This window comes from Kluyveromyces marxianus, chromosome 7 (assembly GCF_001417885.1).
Source record: "Kluyveromyces marxianus DMKU3-1042 DNA, complete genome, chromosome 7".
In the NCBI taxonomy this organism is placed as follows: domain Eukaryota; kingdom Fungi; phylum Ascomycota; class Saccharomycetes; order Saccharomycetales; family Saccharomycetaceae; genus Kluyveromyces; species Kluyveromyces marxianus.
This window is the reverse complement of record NC_036031.1, coordinates 466478-483616: the sequence shown is the minus strand read 5'-3', so window position 1 is coordinate 483616 and position 17139 is coordinate 466478. Positions and strand designations below refer to the sequence as shown.

General features: G+C 38.6%; 6 protein-coding genes across 6 annotated transcripts; 4 read left to right on the top strand and 2 right to left on the bottom strand.

Annotated features, from left to right (window-relative positions):
* Positions 1-1261: 1261 nt before the first annotated feature.
* On the top strand, positions 1262-5680 carry ECM5 (Ecm5p; the record flags this gene model as incomplete). Its single annotated transcript, XM_022821486.1, has 1 exon — positions 1262-5680. The coding sequence occupies one exon, from the start codon at positions 1262-1264 to the stop codon at positions 5678-5680; it is 4419 nt and encodes a 1472-aa protein (XP_022677842.1).
* Positions 5681-6756: 1076 nt separating this feature from the next.
* MMT2 (Mmt2p) lies at positions 6757-8256 on the top strand (the record flags this gene model as incomplete). The annotated part of the gene is made up of 1 exon (XM_022821484.1): positions 6757-8256. The coding sequence occupies one exon, from the start codon at positions 6757-6759 to the stop codon at positions 8254-8256; it is 1500 nt and encodes a 499-aa protein (XP_022677841.1).
* Positions 8257-8403: 147 nt separating this feature from the next.
* CHP1 (ribosome-associated Tef1p biogenesis chaperone CHP1) lies at positions 8404-8841 on the bottom strand (the record flags this gene model as incomplete). Its single annotated transcript, XM_022821483.1, has 1 exon — positions 8404-8841. The coding sequence occupies one exon, from the start codon at positions 8839-8841 to the stop codon at positions 8404-8406; it is 438 nt and encodes a 145-aa protein (XP_022677840.1).
* A 250-nt stretch (positions 8842-9091) lies between these two features.
* FPY1 (flavin adenine dinucleotide pyrophosphatase) lies at positions 9092-9949 on the top strand (the record flags this gene model as incomplete). The annotated part of the gene is made up of 1 exon (XM_022821482.1): positions 9092-9949. One exon carries the CDS (start codon positions 9092-9094, stop codon positions 9947-9949), a length of 858 nt encoding a protein of 285 aa, XP_022677839.1.
* A 180-nt stretch (positions 9950-10129) lies between these two features.
* Positions 10130-13693, bottom strand: NEW1 (New1p; the record flags this gene model as incomplete). Its single annotated transcript, XM_022821481.1, has 1 exon — positions 10130-13693. One exon carries the CDS (start codon positions 13691-13693, stop codon positions 10130-10132), a length of 3564 nt encoding a protein of 1187 aa, XP_022677838.1.
* A 1147-nt stretch (positions 13694-14840) lies between these two features.
* Positions 14841-16769, top strand: SPT21 (Spt21p; the record flags this gene model as incomplete). Its single annotated transcript, XM_022821480.1, has 1 exon — positions 14841-16769. One exon carries the CDS (start codon positions 14841-14843, stop codon positions 16767-16769), a length of 1929 nt encoding a protein of 642 aa, XP_022677837.1.
* Positions 16770-17139: the final 370 nt, after the last annotated feature.

Here is a 17139-nt window from a genome sequence, read left to right as displayed (position 1 = left end):
GATTTCATGAATAGTAAATTGCAAGTTCTCTTCTTTCCCTTACAGAGCAGTGCCTAACATTTTGCTTCAAGTTCTTTTATCATTTATTTTTGTCTTCGCAGCTTTTTATTGAAGTATTTAATTATTTAAATATTCATAATAAAGCTTTAAATGATGGATCCGTTTTTCAAAAAATTAAATAGTAGCCTTGTTTTGTTTCTGTTCAACATATGTCCGTCATATATCAACAATATGTGTGTGTATTCGTATGTATGTTTATATGGAGTTGTTATTGTATTTTCTGAATTTTCCATGAAGTAGTGTATTGTTCTTCTATACCATTTTGTTCCATATTATCCATTTGGTTTCTGGTCATAGTGAAACTAATACGTCTTTCACTGTAATTTGGCAATTGCAATATACTTGCAATATTCGCCCTTATGTTATATGTTGATATATTACCAGGGTCAAAATCAAGCGTTTCATTATTTCCTGAACTTGACATTTTGAATTGACGTTGTGGCTTTAATTTCAGTTCCAGGATGAGTTACGGTTTTCAGTTTTGTGACCACGACATGTAGATTGACCTCTGCAATTTTAGCAGACTGGAGGTTTCTGGTTTATATATATTCATTTTAGAGTAGGTTGGACGTCACTTGCTTCTACTGGAACGTGTCGTAAAAACCCTTTTGAAATTGATAGGTAGCTCTGTATAGTAAGAAACTCAATACATTGAAGTACCACGAAGTGTAACGTCTGGAGTCTGGAGTATATTTAAGAACCTTATGTGCGTAACGAGTTGCTCTAATGTCCGTGTTTTTGATAGTCCGCTACCGTTTCTAAACTGTTCTCTAAAGCAACTGCATAAAACTTTTCAACATATTTCGTTTATGTAAGTTAATATAAGAAACTGCAGTTTGAAACCTTAAATAAGATTGCAGCTCACACATATTACCTGATCCTTCAATCGATCTGCGCCGTTGCTTAGAAACCAAGAAAAGTTCGTCTTTTTCGAGTTCTTTGCATAATTCTTCATTACAGGTTCTATTGTCATTGCACGTGATCATAGAAGACGTCTCTCTTGGATAAAAGTACTACACTAAATAAACTACTGCCATACAAGTTTTTAAACAAAAGCCTAAGAAGAGGTACATTATTATATAGAAAAGAGCTCCATAATACCAAGGAAGTTCTGTGTAAAACTGGTTCGCCGAACAGATGCTTGCTATTTTGAACAAACTTTGTATAGAATAAAGCAAACACTCATCTCAAAGCAGTTGTTATGCAGTTTAATCAAGTCTCATCGCTGCCGAACAACTCTGTTGCGATGCTTTTAAATCCAGATCAACCTGCCATGACACATTCCGACCAGCCAAGTAAAACCGAAAATGAAGTTCAAAGTAATCCTGCTAAGCCATTGATGGATGATAAAAAGATAAGCACAGAAAGTGCTTTGGCTTCTGTTATGACAGAACCGCAGCCATCAAAAATTGGTCAAGGGAAAGAAAAAATGGCACCATCATCTCATAAGAGCCACAATAATACTTCACCACATTCGAATGGACAAAATCAAAGCATTTATATATATACTCAACATAAAACAAGGCTGAATGCTCCATTTGATCTTTCTCATGTTCACTGCCAAAAAATAATCCATGATACAAGAATTGCAAGTGAGGGAACAATCAAAGGAATAAAATATACTGTCCAAGAGGGATCTATTCCAACTGTAGTAATCGATAGAAGTGATAACTATCCCACACCTTATGAACTTTACGCAATAATGGAACCGCTGGGGAAACAGTTTGGTGCTGTAAAAATTGACTTCAGGAATTGCGATGATCCACTCTTTGCTTCATTTGGTATAGATACAGAAAACTTCTGGTTCAAACCTAGAAAGCAACATAGTAATTCTTATAACATCGAATTACAAAAACGTGTAAAACTTCATCACGATCTCTACAGATTTCACAAACTCAAAAAGGATCCAAAAAGAAACTCTACGCTTGGTAAAATCCCAAGCATTGATAAAAGAACGTTAGACCTACACAGACTACGTTCTTGTGTCCAATCACGAGGAGGATTTGAAAATGTATGTCAGAAGAAACTCTGGGCACAAATAGGCAGAGAACTAGGATATTCGGGTAGGATAATGAGCTCTTTATCAACTTCTTTGAGATCTGCATATATCAAAATGTTTTCTGACTTTGATAAACAAGAAGAAAGTTCACAACTTTCTTTAGATACCACAACCAGCCCTGCAGATAGTATAAAAATACCACAAGAAAAATTTTACACTACAGGAAAGAGAGATACAGACTATGCGCAGATTAAGGACCGAGATGCAAGTACAAGTGACCAACATCTTATAAAACGCCAATGTACAGAGAAAATTCTAAATTTTGAACTAGGCGGATCTGGTAAAGAGTACTTTAGAATGCGTGATATACTAGATGCAAAGGGGTTCTCTACACGTTACGGATCAGTTGTGGAACCAAAGATAGGAATAACTGAACCTAACGATTCTACTTACCCAGACTATAACTTCAACTTGTGGAATAGAGAATCTGAAATATATGATAACTCTCTCTACGAATGGAGAAGTTCACCAATTTATAACTTAAAACAATATTTTGAGAAATCGCAGCGTCACCGTGAGATGATTCAAGAGTCACTTCAGGATCTGTACCCTTCTCTTTCCTCTTATGGTGACGCAATGTCCATTGAAGACTTCGAAAGATTGTATCAAACTATCATCCAAGAAGAATCGTTATCTTTTGATATTGAAACAGGTCTAGATCTGCCCACAATTGTGCATGGTTCTGGATTTGTCAACTTTGCAGCACCGACATCCAACACCAAACCGCGAACTCCTCATCCATGGGACTTGAATACCATCAATCTATGCAAAGAATCCATACTACAATATTTAGATATTGACTATGGAAATTTATGTTCGAGTAAGATAGATATTGGTATGCTATTCTCCACTTCAGGTTGGGCTGTTGAAGATGGACTTCTACCCGTTTTGGATTACTCACATGTAGGTTCCTCAAAAGTGTGGTATTTTGTTCCTCCACAGTACAAAAACCGCATGGAATCACTTTTTGAAGATATAAAGCAAAAGATACCTAAAAATGACGTTGAGAAATATGAAGCGGACTTCATTGAATCAGACTTTTTCCAGAGTTTCCAAGCTACCAATTTACTTGATCAGAATAAAACTTCGAGGAAAAGAACGATTAATAATTCATTACTGGATATTGTAGGCATCAAACCCGATATTCAAAATCCTCATAATGATATCCAGGTGCCGACGTCCAACCTATCATCAGCAGGTATACGATATTTTAAAGTAGTTCAGGAACCAAAGACCTTCATAATGAAATATCCGCAAGTGTATTCTACTACAATACATTCTGGATTTCAAATCAGTGAAAAATCACTATTTGCACCAAAAGAATGGTTGAATAGCTTGGAGGCAGTAGAGTCTTGGAGGTCTCATAATCATTTATTACCTTCAGTATTACCTTTTCAATTATTGGTGAATATATCTGAAAATTCTTCAGATAACGAGCTTATAAGAACTATTCAGCCCTTATTGATTAAATCAATTAAGGAAGAGCTACAGCTACGAAACAAAATTGAAAAAAATATACCTCATGTGATCAATAAGTTTGATTTCATTTCCGATATTGATCTTTCTCCGACTGGGGCGTCAAAAATGGTTATATCGAATGAATCAAACTCGATATCAATTTCAATTACCCAGTATCTCGAGTTGGAATCAAAATTTACCGAATTACAGGGGTTAAATATTGAACTGCATGAATATTACACAGAGTCGTTTTTGACCGATTTATTGATTAAATTACAAAATGATCCAACGAATAGAGAAAACTCTATTCCTTACGAAACTACTTCACTACTTGATATGATAAACAATCTAAAATGTTCCCAAGGAAGCGGTCCTAAAATATCTATCAACGATTTATCTAACCTTTTGATAAGCATACCTGACGAAAATTTGGATGAAAAGTGTATCATTAAGGAGTTTATTAACGAAGCTCAAATGGTTACCAGAGGCTGCAAAAGCATCATTGAACGAACTAGAGTACCAAAAATAACAAAAATTTCTCATGACGCTGGGTTTATGACGAAAAGAATTTTACCACCAGAGTTTGATGTTGGCCTCGAAGACCTTGATAATTTATTACAGAAAATACGTGAATTACCAGTTAGCATTGATTACTCAAATGACATTGATAGAATTGTAAATTCATTCGCTCAGTTTCAAAAGGATGCCGCTCTCTATAGGCGTTCTAACCAGATAGAAATATTAGAGAAGATATACACCAAAGGATTAAGCTTGGGAATAAATTCAAAATACCTCCAAATATATGCAGAGAGAATTTCTCAGTTACAATGGCTTAAAGTTTACGATATGATCTTTGGAAATGATAAAAGAGGAATAGCAATAAATGATATATCAACTTTCCAAGCTCATGATGTGTTTTCATTCTTGTCCCTCGGTGTGGACTTATTTGGTGATGATGAAATTGACAAGTTGGAAAATATAGCAAAGGAAATTGCCAAATTACAATGGATCACGAACACTGTTCAAAAACTTCTTATAGATAAAAGTCATAGAATCAAGTCATCTACTTTGCAGGAATTAGTCAACACATCGAATAGTGTTCGTATCCCATTATCTTCAAAGCTTCTAGATCAACTAAGTGAAATTAACAAGACTATCGGTGCAGCTCGAAATATTCTTCTACCTATGCACCAAAAACTTTCAATTAACGATCAATGGGTATCGGAATTCCAGTCTGCGGTTAGAAATAGAACCACAGAGCAGTCCCAGGTGGTGAACAGATTCAATGGATCAGCAAACGACTTACGTTTGACGCAAGCGGACGCATTGCAAAATCTTGAACCACCTCTATATTCTAAGCATATAAAGGCGACAAAAGCTTGGCAACATGATTTCAACAGTGTCTTTAATGGCGTTAGCCAGAGCCTACAGGCAGTAATGGACCGCGTGAAACGATGCTGGAGCCCTCTAGATAAATTTGATAATCCGGAAGAAACTAGGCGTTACTGTTTCTGTCGTCAGGTGGACAACGGAGATGTCATGGTGGAATGCGAGATATGCAACGAATGGTACGACTTCTCTTGTATCAATCAAGGGAAATGGGTTTTGCCCGAAGATGATAGTACAGTGTTTTGCTGCGAAATATGCTTACACAGGCCATTAGAGAAGAATTCCCAGGGCCCAACTTTTGACCAGATTCAACGCTTGATTATCGAATCTGCAAAGATAAAGATCGTTCCAGATAAAACAATTATTTCCAACCTCTTTGACCTATACAAATTGTGCTGTAACTATAGAAATGCGGTGGAGCAGATTTTACTAGAACAACACAACTGTAAACTCATTAAATTCTACTTACGTAAGATCATCGGTGCTGGTATCTCAATGCCTGAGCTATGCAACAAGTTACTGGATTCGTGTAAGTCTCAAGATGAAACTAAAATACAGGAGATTCTTCGCAACAAAACGAAAATTGTCTCTGGTTATCCGTCAGAGGATACCTCACTTGTAAATCAAGGACAAGAACAAATTCAACACACTAAAGCTGAGCATATGTCGTTGGCGCCTTCATCTAACAACATTCACCCTCTTCTAGGAGAATGAGTAAGCTTACAAACCTCATTACATTGTGAGGTAAGGGTTTAGTCACGTGTATATAACTTGCCCCTCATCTACGTACCTCGGATGTAATTCATGATTTACCCCGCTATTTTTTTTATTTTTTTTAGAGGTCCGGAAAAGCGGTCACGACCAATTTTCCTTTTATTATTTGTGTGGGATTGAACGGTTACACGTACAGAGTCCAACATGGTTCGGACGTCGGACTGCTCCAAGTACAAACCGTTGAATAGAATCCTCAATTATAATACCTAATGATATCAAGACTCTAATCGAGGTAGACAACCGGTAATATTAGATCTTTGATTTAAAATGGTCGATATTCATTCAAATATGTCTGTAGAATTTACACTTTACTATGGAACGAACTTCATATACCTATACTCTTAATTTGTTACCATAAAAAAAGTAAACGTAGCGAAAAATTCACCTCTTTGTAAGAACAAAACCCCGCTGCCACATTTCCTTGCGTCCAGGTGTGAGCAAGCCACTCTAATAAGCCATTAGTCAAAGCGAATTTTTTTTTTTTTTTCTTCAATGGTTTCTGCCATTTTTTTATTACCTTTGAAAAAACGGATTTCGAGCTTAATGGACAAATCACTGAAAAGTTGTACAATCGTTTTTAAAGGTTAAATAAGGTGCATTATAAATTCGAAAGATTTTATTGAGTGTAGTTGGGAATTTGGACGAGATATTAGCTACTTTTCGCAGAGATCCTGTTGTTTAATAACTTGAATCTCAAGTGTTTAGTGAGATTGAGAGGTAAAAGTCAAGGCTTATACCATTGAGTCAGCATTCTTTATTTTTTTTCCCATTCTAATAACCCAATTAGATTCATTGATTGATTATTCACGAAAACTCTTCGTTTAAGCTAAGTTAACTTCATAACAAGGCTATTGAAATACGCGATCTTTAGATACACGAGAGATACACGAGAGATACACGTTCAATTTGGTTTGAATATTATAGTTAGTCTTCCATTTTGATAGCTTGTTAAGAATCTGATAAGGCTGATTCTATAATAAAGACACCTAGTTACAGATACCTTATATTTCCGAACCATGTCAATACTGTACGGACGGCAAATCCACACCGTACCTCGGGTTTTATCTGGTGTAGTAAAGAGCAATGTTCCATTGACATTGAGTTCTTCTTTCCATTCCTTTAGTATTCTAAGGGCGAAAGAGGCGCCACCACCAAGCGAGGCTGAAAAGAGCGCAGCTGAGATAAGGGAAGAACTAGAGAAAAACCCACAATATGCTAAACTTGCCGAAGATTTCTCAAGTCATGATCACATTCATTTGCAAGAATCTGAAACCGAACAGAATGACTCTTTTACATTGGGCACTATGCTAACCAGAACTCCACAACACGCAAACCATACTCATTCCCATGGTTTGGGTAACCCAATGCTAGTTTTAAGCAAAGAACAATTCAAGACTAACCCCGGTGTTCGAATCACTTGGATTGGGTTACTGACTAATGTAGGGTTGGCTGTTGGTAAATTTACAGGTGGTGTTGTCTTCCATTCTCAAGCATTAATTGCAGACTCCGTGCATGCTTTAAGTGACTTGGTTTCAGATTTCTTAACCTTGTTTTCTGTGGGATTAGCTACAAGAACTCCGACCCACGATTATCCTTACGGTTATGGTAAAATAGAAACTGTTGGTTCTTTGGCTGTCTCTTCCATTTTGACTATGGCTGGTTTGTCTATTGGTTGGTCTTCTTTGTGCGCTATTGTTGGGCCAATTATACCACACACTCTCTTGGAAGTATTCGCTTCTCACTCTCATTCACATTCACACGTACATGCGGTCACCGATATCAATGCAGCTTGGATAGCTGCGGGTTCCATTGTCCTAAAGGAATGGATTTACAGGGCTACAAAGAAAGTCGCTGTCGAAACTAAATCTAATGTACTAATGGCAAACGCATGGCACCATCGTGTTGATTCCTTAACATCTTTAGTGGCACTAGTTACTATCTCATCCGGTTACTTGTTCAACATCCATGCTTTAGATGCAGTTGGTGGTTTGATTGTTTCAGGTCTTGTTGTGAAAGCTGGTGCAGACGGTATGGTCACTGCTATCAAAGAATTGATTGACAAATCAGTACCAAAAACCGACCCACGTTACATTCAAGTTCAAAGTGTAACTGATGAAGTGTTGTCAAAATTAATTTCAAACAACAACGCAAAGAAGCCATACCGTATTGTGGACTTGACTGTAATGACTAGCGGTCCAAATATGCACGCAAACTTGGTACTTGAAGCACCACTACAAAGATGGGACAATGTGCTAACAATCAAGGAATTTGAGATAGTAACTGATCACCTACGTTCTGTGCTCTACAAGAATATTCCAGCCTTGAGAAGACTAAACGTGGAATATGTTGAAGAGAGACCTGAGCTAAGTGAAGAAGAAAAATTAGAATTAGAGAAGCAGAAGAAGTTGGGCTCTGCTGATATTCCAAAGACTGAAACCCAAGTCACTGATTCCCATTCTCATGGCCATTCTCACTCTCACTTCGGTCTAGGTGGTGGTCATTCACATAAACATTAAAAAATGATATATATTCGTTCAAAGATTTGTCAAGTTACAATCAAAGGGTTTAGTTGTAATTAAGTAAACCATATTTACTCAGCAGCAAGAAGAAAAAACATGAATTAAAAATATACACGATATACACCTCTGTCTTTCCCGCTATATTTAGTGTCCGACAGCCCAATCATTTAGACCGTGCTTATTTCTAGCAATCTCGAAGGCATAAAACTGGATTCTAACAGCGAAACATGTGTTGAACTGACCATATTCTTGAGTACAGTCGGTTCTCAACAAAGTACCAAAGTTGAAATCGTCGATCTTCTTTTCAAAGAGGGTTATGAACCTTCTCCATCTGTCTTTAGCTTCCTTTGTCTTCAATTCGTCTTCATTGAACTTCTTCAACTTTTCGATATCCTTGAACTCTGGAAAGTGTTCTTGGAAAGCTTCGTAGATTTCATCATCATACTTAGTTAGACGTAGCTTAGAACCAGGGACCTTGGTGATCAAGTTCCAGTATGTTTCCGCTTGTTCCACGGCAACCACGGCAAATTGCTTCTCAATATCTTCCAAATTTTCAGCTTCTTCTGCTTTGAAGGTAGACATTTTATTACTTATTGTATTTGTGTTTAGTGTACTGCTCTTGATGCTCTCTAAGTTAAGCTAAAACAGTACTTGGTCTTATATCTCTCACCTCATTGCTCTAATTGGTTTTGAGCTTAAAAACTTCAAACTTTTCAGGATTCTTTTGTCTCATGAAATTTAAATAAATATAGGTAAGATTTTAGGCTCAGTTGAAATAACTTCCTGCTTCAATAAAAGCTTTTCCTTAAATAAAAGAGTATGATTTGGCATCATGCAAGCTGTGCAACGTAATATCATTCGTAAAATGTCTGGAATTAATGCAGCATGTGTGATTATAGGAGATGAGGTTTTGAATGGGAAGATTACGGATACAAACAGTCGATTTTTTGCCCAGTACTGTTACAATCTTGGTATTAATCTGAGGGAAATAGCGACAGTGGGTGATAGTGAAGAACAAATTGTTAGCACCATTCGTCGTTTAACACCTGAAAATGATTTTATAATAACTAGTGGAGGTATTGGACCTACTCATGATGATATTACTTACGAATCGGTAGCAAAAAGTTTTAACCTTCCAGTTGCAATTGATGGAGAGTGTCAGAGAAGAATGCATAAAATATCCTCTCCTGAGTCTCGTTTGAGTGAACAAGCTTTGAAAGATTTCTACCGTATGGCTACTTTGCCTAAAGGGGCCTCTGTCAAAAACTACTATTTGGTGGAGGATTATTGGGTGCCCGTAGTTTCAATTGAAAACAAAGTTTTCGTCTTACCGGGGATACCGCAGATGTTTGAAAGGCTGTTAAATGGTCTCAAGCCTGTGATCAAACAATTGTATAAGCTAAATCCCAACCACAGTGAGGATTTTAGAAGATACTTTGTTAAAACGAAACTATCTGAATCTGAAATCTCTCAGTACTTAAGAGACCTACAGTCACGTGCCAACGAAGTATCTCCAGATATCAAAATAGGTTCTTACCCACACTTTGGCCAGGGATTTAACACGGTTAGCATCTTAGGCATAAAAAAGCATGAAGATTTCTTGCGTGAAATCACAAAGCAAACTGTTGAGCAGTTGAAAGGTGAAGAGATTAGCGAAGAACAAGAAAAAGCATATTCTGATAACAGGTAATATCTTTAAATATGCAGTTTATATGACTTTCCAATTTACACTTTCTAGATAATTACGTAGATGTATTAGAAAAGATCCAGTATATTTTATTATTATTATTATTATTATTACTATATTTACTAATGTTTTAGGGGTTCAATTGAAATTTGAGTGATTGAATATCAACAGAACTGAAAAAGATTACTCTTCATCGTCGCCTTCATCATCAGTATCCACAGGTTTAGGAGTACCCTTTGGAGAGGATAACCATTCGATGTAACGTAATCTTCTACGTTCAGCTTGCGCTTTCTTTTCATTTCTGGTGAGTCTCTTCTTTCTTTGTCTGACCTTGATATTAGCTGGAGAGTCGTCATCATCGACTCTCTTAGGAGCAGAAACGCCGACAGCATTCGCATTACCACCATCTTCAAACCTAGTTTGATCAATCTCAGCAATACCTTTTTGAACCATGGTACCATTTTCGACGATCCATTGTTCAGGGCACAATGCACCAACAAATTCGTTGTTATGCGAAATCATAACGACACCACCAGTCCATTCACGGATCGCCATGGCCAATGCACCCAAAGAATCTCTATCTAAATAATTTGTAGGTTCATCCAAAACCAACAAATGAGGATTATTCCACATGGCACCTGCAATAACAACTTTAACTAATTGACCACCAGATAGCGAGCCCATAGGGGTATGGTTAGCAATTTCGGCATCCAAACCAACATCTTCGAAATGCTTTGTGATAACACTTGGAGTAAGCTCACGGTAACCCAAACCTTCTCTAGAGGCTTCGTGATCATCGAACTTTTGAACCAACTTGTCAAACCCTTCCTCCAATAACTTCTCCTTAGAAACCCAAGAATTGTACTTTGGTAACCAATATTTCCATTTAACTTCATATTGGAAGGACTTCTTCAACTTTTGTCTACCAACAAGGGCTTCGACTTGTCTCATACCTCTACCATCACCGATATCAATTTCCTTTTCGAACATTTTCTTTTCTTCTTCACTGCTGATCTTTCTTGATTCCTTCAAAAGAACTTCACGATCATCACCAAATTGATAACGCCATTGTAGATATTGATTAGCAGTCTTTTCTTTGTGTTCGTTGACATGTTGCAAAGCGTGTTGGGCAATGTAACCAATTCTTAAGTTAGGATGTTTTTCGACCTTACCGGAATCTGGAATTAATTCACCGTTCAACAACTTGATCAAAGTGGACTTACCAGCACCATTAGGACCAAGAATGGCAACACGCGAACTCAAGGATAGAGAACAAGAAACATGAGATAAAGATGGCTTCGTAGCTCCAGGGTAGGAGAAGGTAACATCAGTCATTTTAGCGACAGCACGAGTGTTAGATTTAACACCAGATAAAATACCTGGTGGAGGGAAATGCATTTGCGCATTGGTGTTGGTTAAAGTGTAATAAGCCTTAGCTTCAGGCTTTTGTTCCACAAAAGCTGCAAGGTTACCTTTGTAGTAAGCCAACTTCTTGTTTTCATAATGAATGATATCAGTACAAACGGTGTCCAAAAACCCAGAGTCATGCGAAACAATCAAAGAAGTGATATCAGTGTGTTCCAAAAGGTAGTCCTGTAACCATTTAACGTTAGCAACGTCCAAATGGTTAGTAGGTTCGTCTAACAACAAAACGTCAGCTTTCTGAAGCATGGCTCTTGCTAATTCCAACTTCATCTTCCAACCACCAGATAAGGAGCCAACAGTTTGGGATCTTCTATAATCATCAAATCCGACAGATTCTAAAGCACTTGCGATATCTTCCTTAGAGACATCCTGTAACATAGGATCCAATGCAATAAACGATACGAGATCTAAATCACCTTCTTCACCTTGCAATTTATGTTCAACGAAACAGGTTCTTAGTGTATCTTTATCAGGGAAACCTTCCAATTGGCCATTGGCAATGGAACGCATCAAAGTAGACTTACCGGCACCATTTCTACCACATAGACCATAACGATGACCCTTCAACAAACGGAGATTCGTTTTGTTTAGTAACATTCTGGAACCATAAGCCAAAGAGAAGTCGGCATTGACAATTTCGACACCTTCCTCACCATCGTATTGCTTACGTTCTTGGTGGAAAACACCTCTCATTCTGTCAACGATATCATGTTCAATGAATTCTGCAGATTCTTCACCAAGAACCATTGTGAAAAATTCACTGAGACGTTTCCAATCGTTCACATTTGAGTCAGCAAGCAAAATATTGGCCAAATATGCTTTTACAGTTTCGTCCTTCAATAATTCATTGTTGGATAATTTCGACAAGATGTCGTCTAAATGCTCTCTTGCTTGTTGTGCGTTGATTCTCCCTGGGAACTTGCCGTCGTCATTAGAGTCTTCTTTTATCACCGCTAAGGCTTTTTCAGCCAACTCTCTGACTTCTGGTAATGAAGCAGTATCCAACACTCTTTGAACACCAGGCATCAATTGTGGGATGAAAGCTTCAATTTCGATACGGTTGTTAACCAAACGGGTCAAGTTCTCAATGACGATAACAGTTTGTCTCAATTGTTCTTGAGAGGAAGAGGATAGGTTTAAAGATCTGGTCAAGATTGGACATAGTAAAGATAATGCAGGTTCTGTAACTTCAGCGACAAAAGTCACGGAAGACAATGACTTGACACAGTCTGGTACTCTTTGAGGGTCTTGCAAAGTGTCAACGATAAGATCGTAACGGGGCTGTAAATCCAAGTTATCCAAGATCTTAACATAGTCCAACAAAGTCTTGTAACCCTGTTTGGCCAATTCTGGCTTGAAATCGGTAGCCATATCCGTAAGAGTTGGGATTGTTGATCTGAAGCTTAGTTCCAACAAATCGTTTGGAGATTCTTCTCTAATTCTATCAACCAATTTTAAGGCTTCAACCTTGCATTGCCACTTGGCACTTCCACTCAAATACTTCAACAATTCTGGTAGAATGACAGTGGTCTGTGCCTCTACCGGGAAAGCAGAGAAAATGCTGTCAATAGCACGGTGAGCAGCTCTCTTCACATTGGTTTCCTTGTCGATAAGCGCGTCTAGGGCAATTGCTAACATTGGTAAGAAGAAAATCTCTTGAGGTGTCTTACCGGTAAAGTTTTGAACCAAACTTGAAATCAACATCATACCGGCTTCACGGACCAAATTCGAGTTCTTTGGTTTCATGAACTTTGTGACAGTTTCAGCAACCTTCCATTCTTCCAGACACTTAGCGGAGTTTCCTTCTTCGTTAAACACATCCACGATGTTCTTGATTTGCTTCTTCACATCAACCAAACTCGTTTGTTCACTCAATGCTGCCAAGTAGTTGGAGATTGGAGACAATTGCATATTGGCCAAGTTTGTCGACAAAGAAGTCAACGAAGTTGTTGAGTGCGATGGAGTTGGGGTATTAGACGTCTGCGGAGACGTCACAATTGGGGATTGTTGCTGAGCAGCATAACCCTGGTAGTACTGTGGGTAGCCTTGGTTGTAGTTTTGATTATATCCCCCTTGGTTGTAACCCTGGTTGTAACCCTGGTTGTAGCCTTGGTTGTAATTCTGATTGTAATTCTGATTGTAATTCTGATTGTAATTCTGGGTGTACCCTTGCTTGTAGTTCTTGTACGATCTCTGTTGAGCAGGCGCACCTGGCGCAGCCTGTGTCTTGAAGAATCCACCGTAAGGTGAAGGAGTCGCGTCCTGAGGAGGAGCTTGTTCCTGCAAGAAATCGTCTAAAGACTTGAACTTCTTTGGAGGCATTTCTTCTTCTTTTTAGTTTGTGAGGCAGAGAGAGATATTCCCGTTTGTAAGTTTCCTGAATGAGAGCACACGAATATATATATACCTAGATATATCGCTGCAGTTGATCTATCTACCTGTGAACCTTACGAGATCTTTGCTTAACGCTGAACGGTAATGAGTCTAATTTACACACAATTTCACAAAGATTAGTTGAGATGAGATGAGATGAGATGAGATGAGATGAGCCTGTTGTTAAGTAAGAATAATTTTAGTCTAACAATTCTTTTTTTTTTTTTTTTTTAATATTTTCATTTTTTTTTTTACGCACAAACTCTGTATCATGGGTGACGATCTGCGCCTGTGTCTGGGCAACAATCACCTAATGGTGAAATTTTTTTTTGTGTGTGTGGTTTACGGTCAAAAAAAGCAAGCAAAGGGGAAAGAATGGGAGGAAAGGAAAAAAAAAAAAAATAAAAATAAAAATAAAAAAAAAGGAAACGACTGACAGAATAGCCGATCACGTGTGTGATCCGGGTAATCAATTCAGTGGGTGTTTGGGTGCTAGGTATTTGACTTTTTTTTTTTTTCTAATGTTTCGATTTTCCAATTTTCCAATTTTCGCGTTGCGCGTCGGCTCGCATTTTCCATTTCTTTTGCTGTGATTAATTAATTAATATTGCATTTCACGCGTTAGTTCAGCATTCCAACGCGAAACGCGAGATCGCGGTTTCCTGGACGCGATGAGTTTCGCTGTACGTGTGCTTAGACGGCGCAGCTCTGTGGATGCAGCGTTTACATTCTGTGGGAATGCGGTAATGAAGTCGCCTGGGCTTGAAGTGGCCAGTGTTTCCGCGCGTTTGTTTGCTGCTGTGCGTCTTTCCTTCAAGTTGTACCAATTAAATATAATACAGTCCAAAATTATAGTAGAGACACATATATATAGTAGATATATAATAAAACGCCATTTAAAGCACATCACATCAGTTTCTGTCTCTCCTTTCTTCTGTCAGGGGCATAAAGCAAGTGAGAGTGGCACGCAAATAGGTATAAATATACGTTTATCAAGAAGAATAGGTTAGGTCTATACTAGGATATTAGATCTGCATACCATTTGACATATATACCCACTGAACCTCATTTCACACATACCTACCGTTGCAGTTGAATGAGTGACCAAGAACAGGTCTACATGACCTTAAAGGTTCTATACACGTTGGATAACGATCCAAACTCATTTTTGTCGAGATCCAACGATGTTGTTCCGGTTTCTGTTGAACAGATACCGAACCCTAACAATGTTACATCGACGTTGAAAATCGGTGCAGTCGAAGTGGACAAAGTGTTGCAACAGGTGTGCCAGTCTTCTCCGGAACTGTTCCCTTCTTGTGATGGGCAAGAGGTCGTGGACAAGAGTCTGCGGTCTACGGATTTCAACGTTTACGTGAAGGATATATGTGAAGAAGATGAGCCGTTTGTTTCGTTGGGGTTGTTGTCCAAGCTGCGACAAGAAAAACACATGGATCGCACTTACATGATTGGCCGTGTGTGTACGAATTTTGCATCAATGCTCCAAAGATCAACGTCTCAGATGAACTCTCTAAACGGGACTGTTAGCAAAGATACTCTAGAGGTCAAAATACGGTTCTCTAAGGTCATGACTAGGGCCAATTCGAGGCGTTCATCAATAGGCGGCAACAATGCAAACCAATCGATGATTGGAATGGTAGCCACGCCCGTGTTATCAGCTGGAACCCCAGAATCATCAGGTGTTGTCAACACTAAGGCTAGGAGAATGCCTTCTATGGGCAATGTCAGAAGGCCGTCTATTACGAACACCACCATGCCTTCTGGCAACACATCATTCAACAAGAAAAAAAGGGTAACTAACCCAATGCCCGCACCAAAGGCCGTCAGAACACAATCGTTACCAATATGGAATAACCCAGGTATCCCCAAGAATTCCATTGCTCACAAAATATATATGGCTGATAGAAACAAAGAACAAAATCAATCTCCAAATGAACTAAGGCAGGAGAAAAAACTCACATACCAGATATCTTCATTACAGCAAGATAATTCTGTCTCCAAGTTCAAAGTGGACGATTCCATCTCTAAGAGGTTTGATTTCATGAAGAAGAAGAGCACCGTTACAAAAAAGAGTAATGGTAACAGTAGTAGTGGTAATAACAATACTACTAATGCCGTTGCAACACCAGCTTCTTCCACCATCAATGCTACTACCAAGTCTAACAAAAAACAGAAACGGATGAATACTGCTGGTGGTACAGCTTCTCACAATGAAACCATATATGAAAACATGGAAGTAGATCAAAGAACGCCGGAAATATTCAACAAAGAAAACATTCCGCCAGCAAATAATAACGCCAACATCGAGGATCTACTGTTGGATCTGGGTTCTTCAAACGAGGACTGGTTCCAAGGGTTATTCCAATCTCCTGCAAAGGAAACTCCAAACGACACAAACACTGGTCATGCAGTCAATGTCGATGTGGATAGAACATCGCCCATTGACACGCTTTCAATGCCGCTCGTAGACTTAGAACCAAATTCGGATGGTCCTATTCAAGTCAGTACCGGAGAGCAGCTGAAAAAGCTTTCGCTTCTACCACATATCAAAAAGCGCAAATTAGAAGAGCATGACAATGTGTCCGCTGATCGGCCAGAAGTGTCTGTAGCCATGCAAAATGATGATGAGGATGATGATGATGATGATGTCGTGGTCGAAGATGATGACGCAACTTCAATTATGCTACAATTCAGCACCTCTCCCTCAATCGTGCAAGACTCATCGTCAACTTCAAAACTCTCAGGCCATCGGGACAATGCCCAAAAGGATCCTCATAATCCAAAAAGCTCCAAAAACAGGACAAATCAAATGGATTCGGATGACGACTACGAATCGAAAAAGAGATCTACAGCCATGCCTTCTTCTCCAACAGCCATGTTCCAATATCAATTGGACGACCCAAGCACTGAGAGCGAGCAGGATTTCTCCAACGCGAGACAAAAGTTCGACGAAGACTCCACCCCAGCTACTCAATACGGATTTAGCGACGACAAGAACGGTCCATAATAAGACTACCCATTATATGTCTGTAATACAGCCGCAGTTGCAGCCGCAGCCGCGTACATTGTCGTATAGATGAAAATATATACATATATAAAATTTTGCATTAATTAACAAAGCATTTTCTCATTTCCAATCGAACCAAGTCCAAGAATGATTTGAGTCGCTTCACCTTTACTTCTCTTTGTCGAAGTAACCACGTTTCTTCTTCTCTCACAGACACGCTTTACGGGCAATTCTTGAAAATATCGCCAAAAGTACATGTCATTGGAAATGTTGACAAAACAAAGTATTGGTAGAACTGAAAAAGTTCAACAATATAGAAGGTGAAGTTAGCTGTAAAGGAGTGGTAAAGGTTGTTACTCACTGGGTCTAC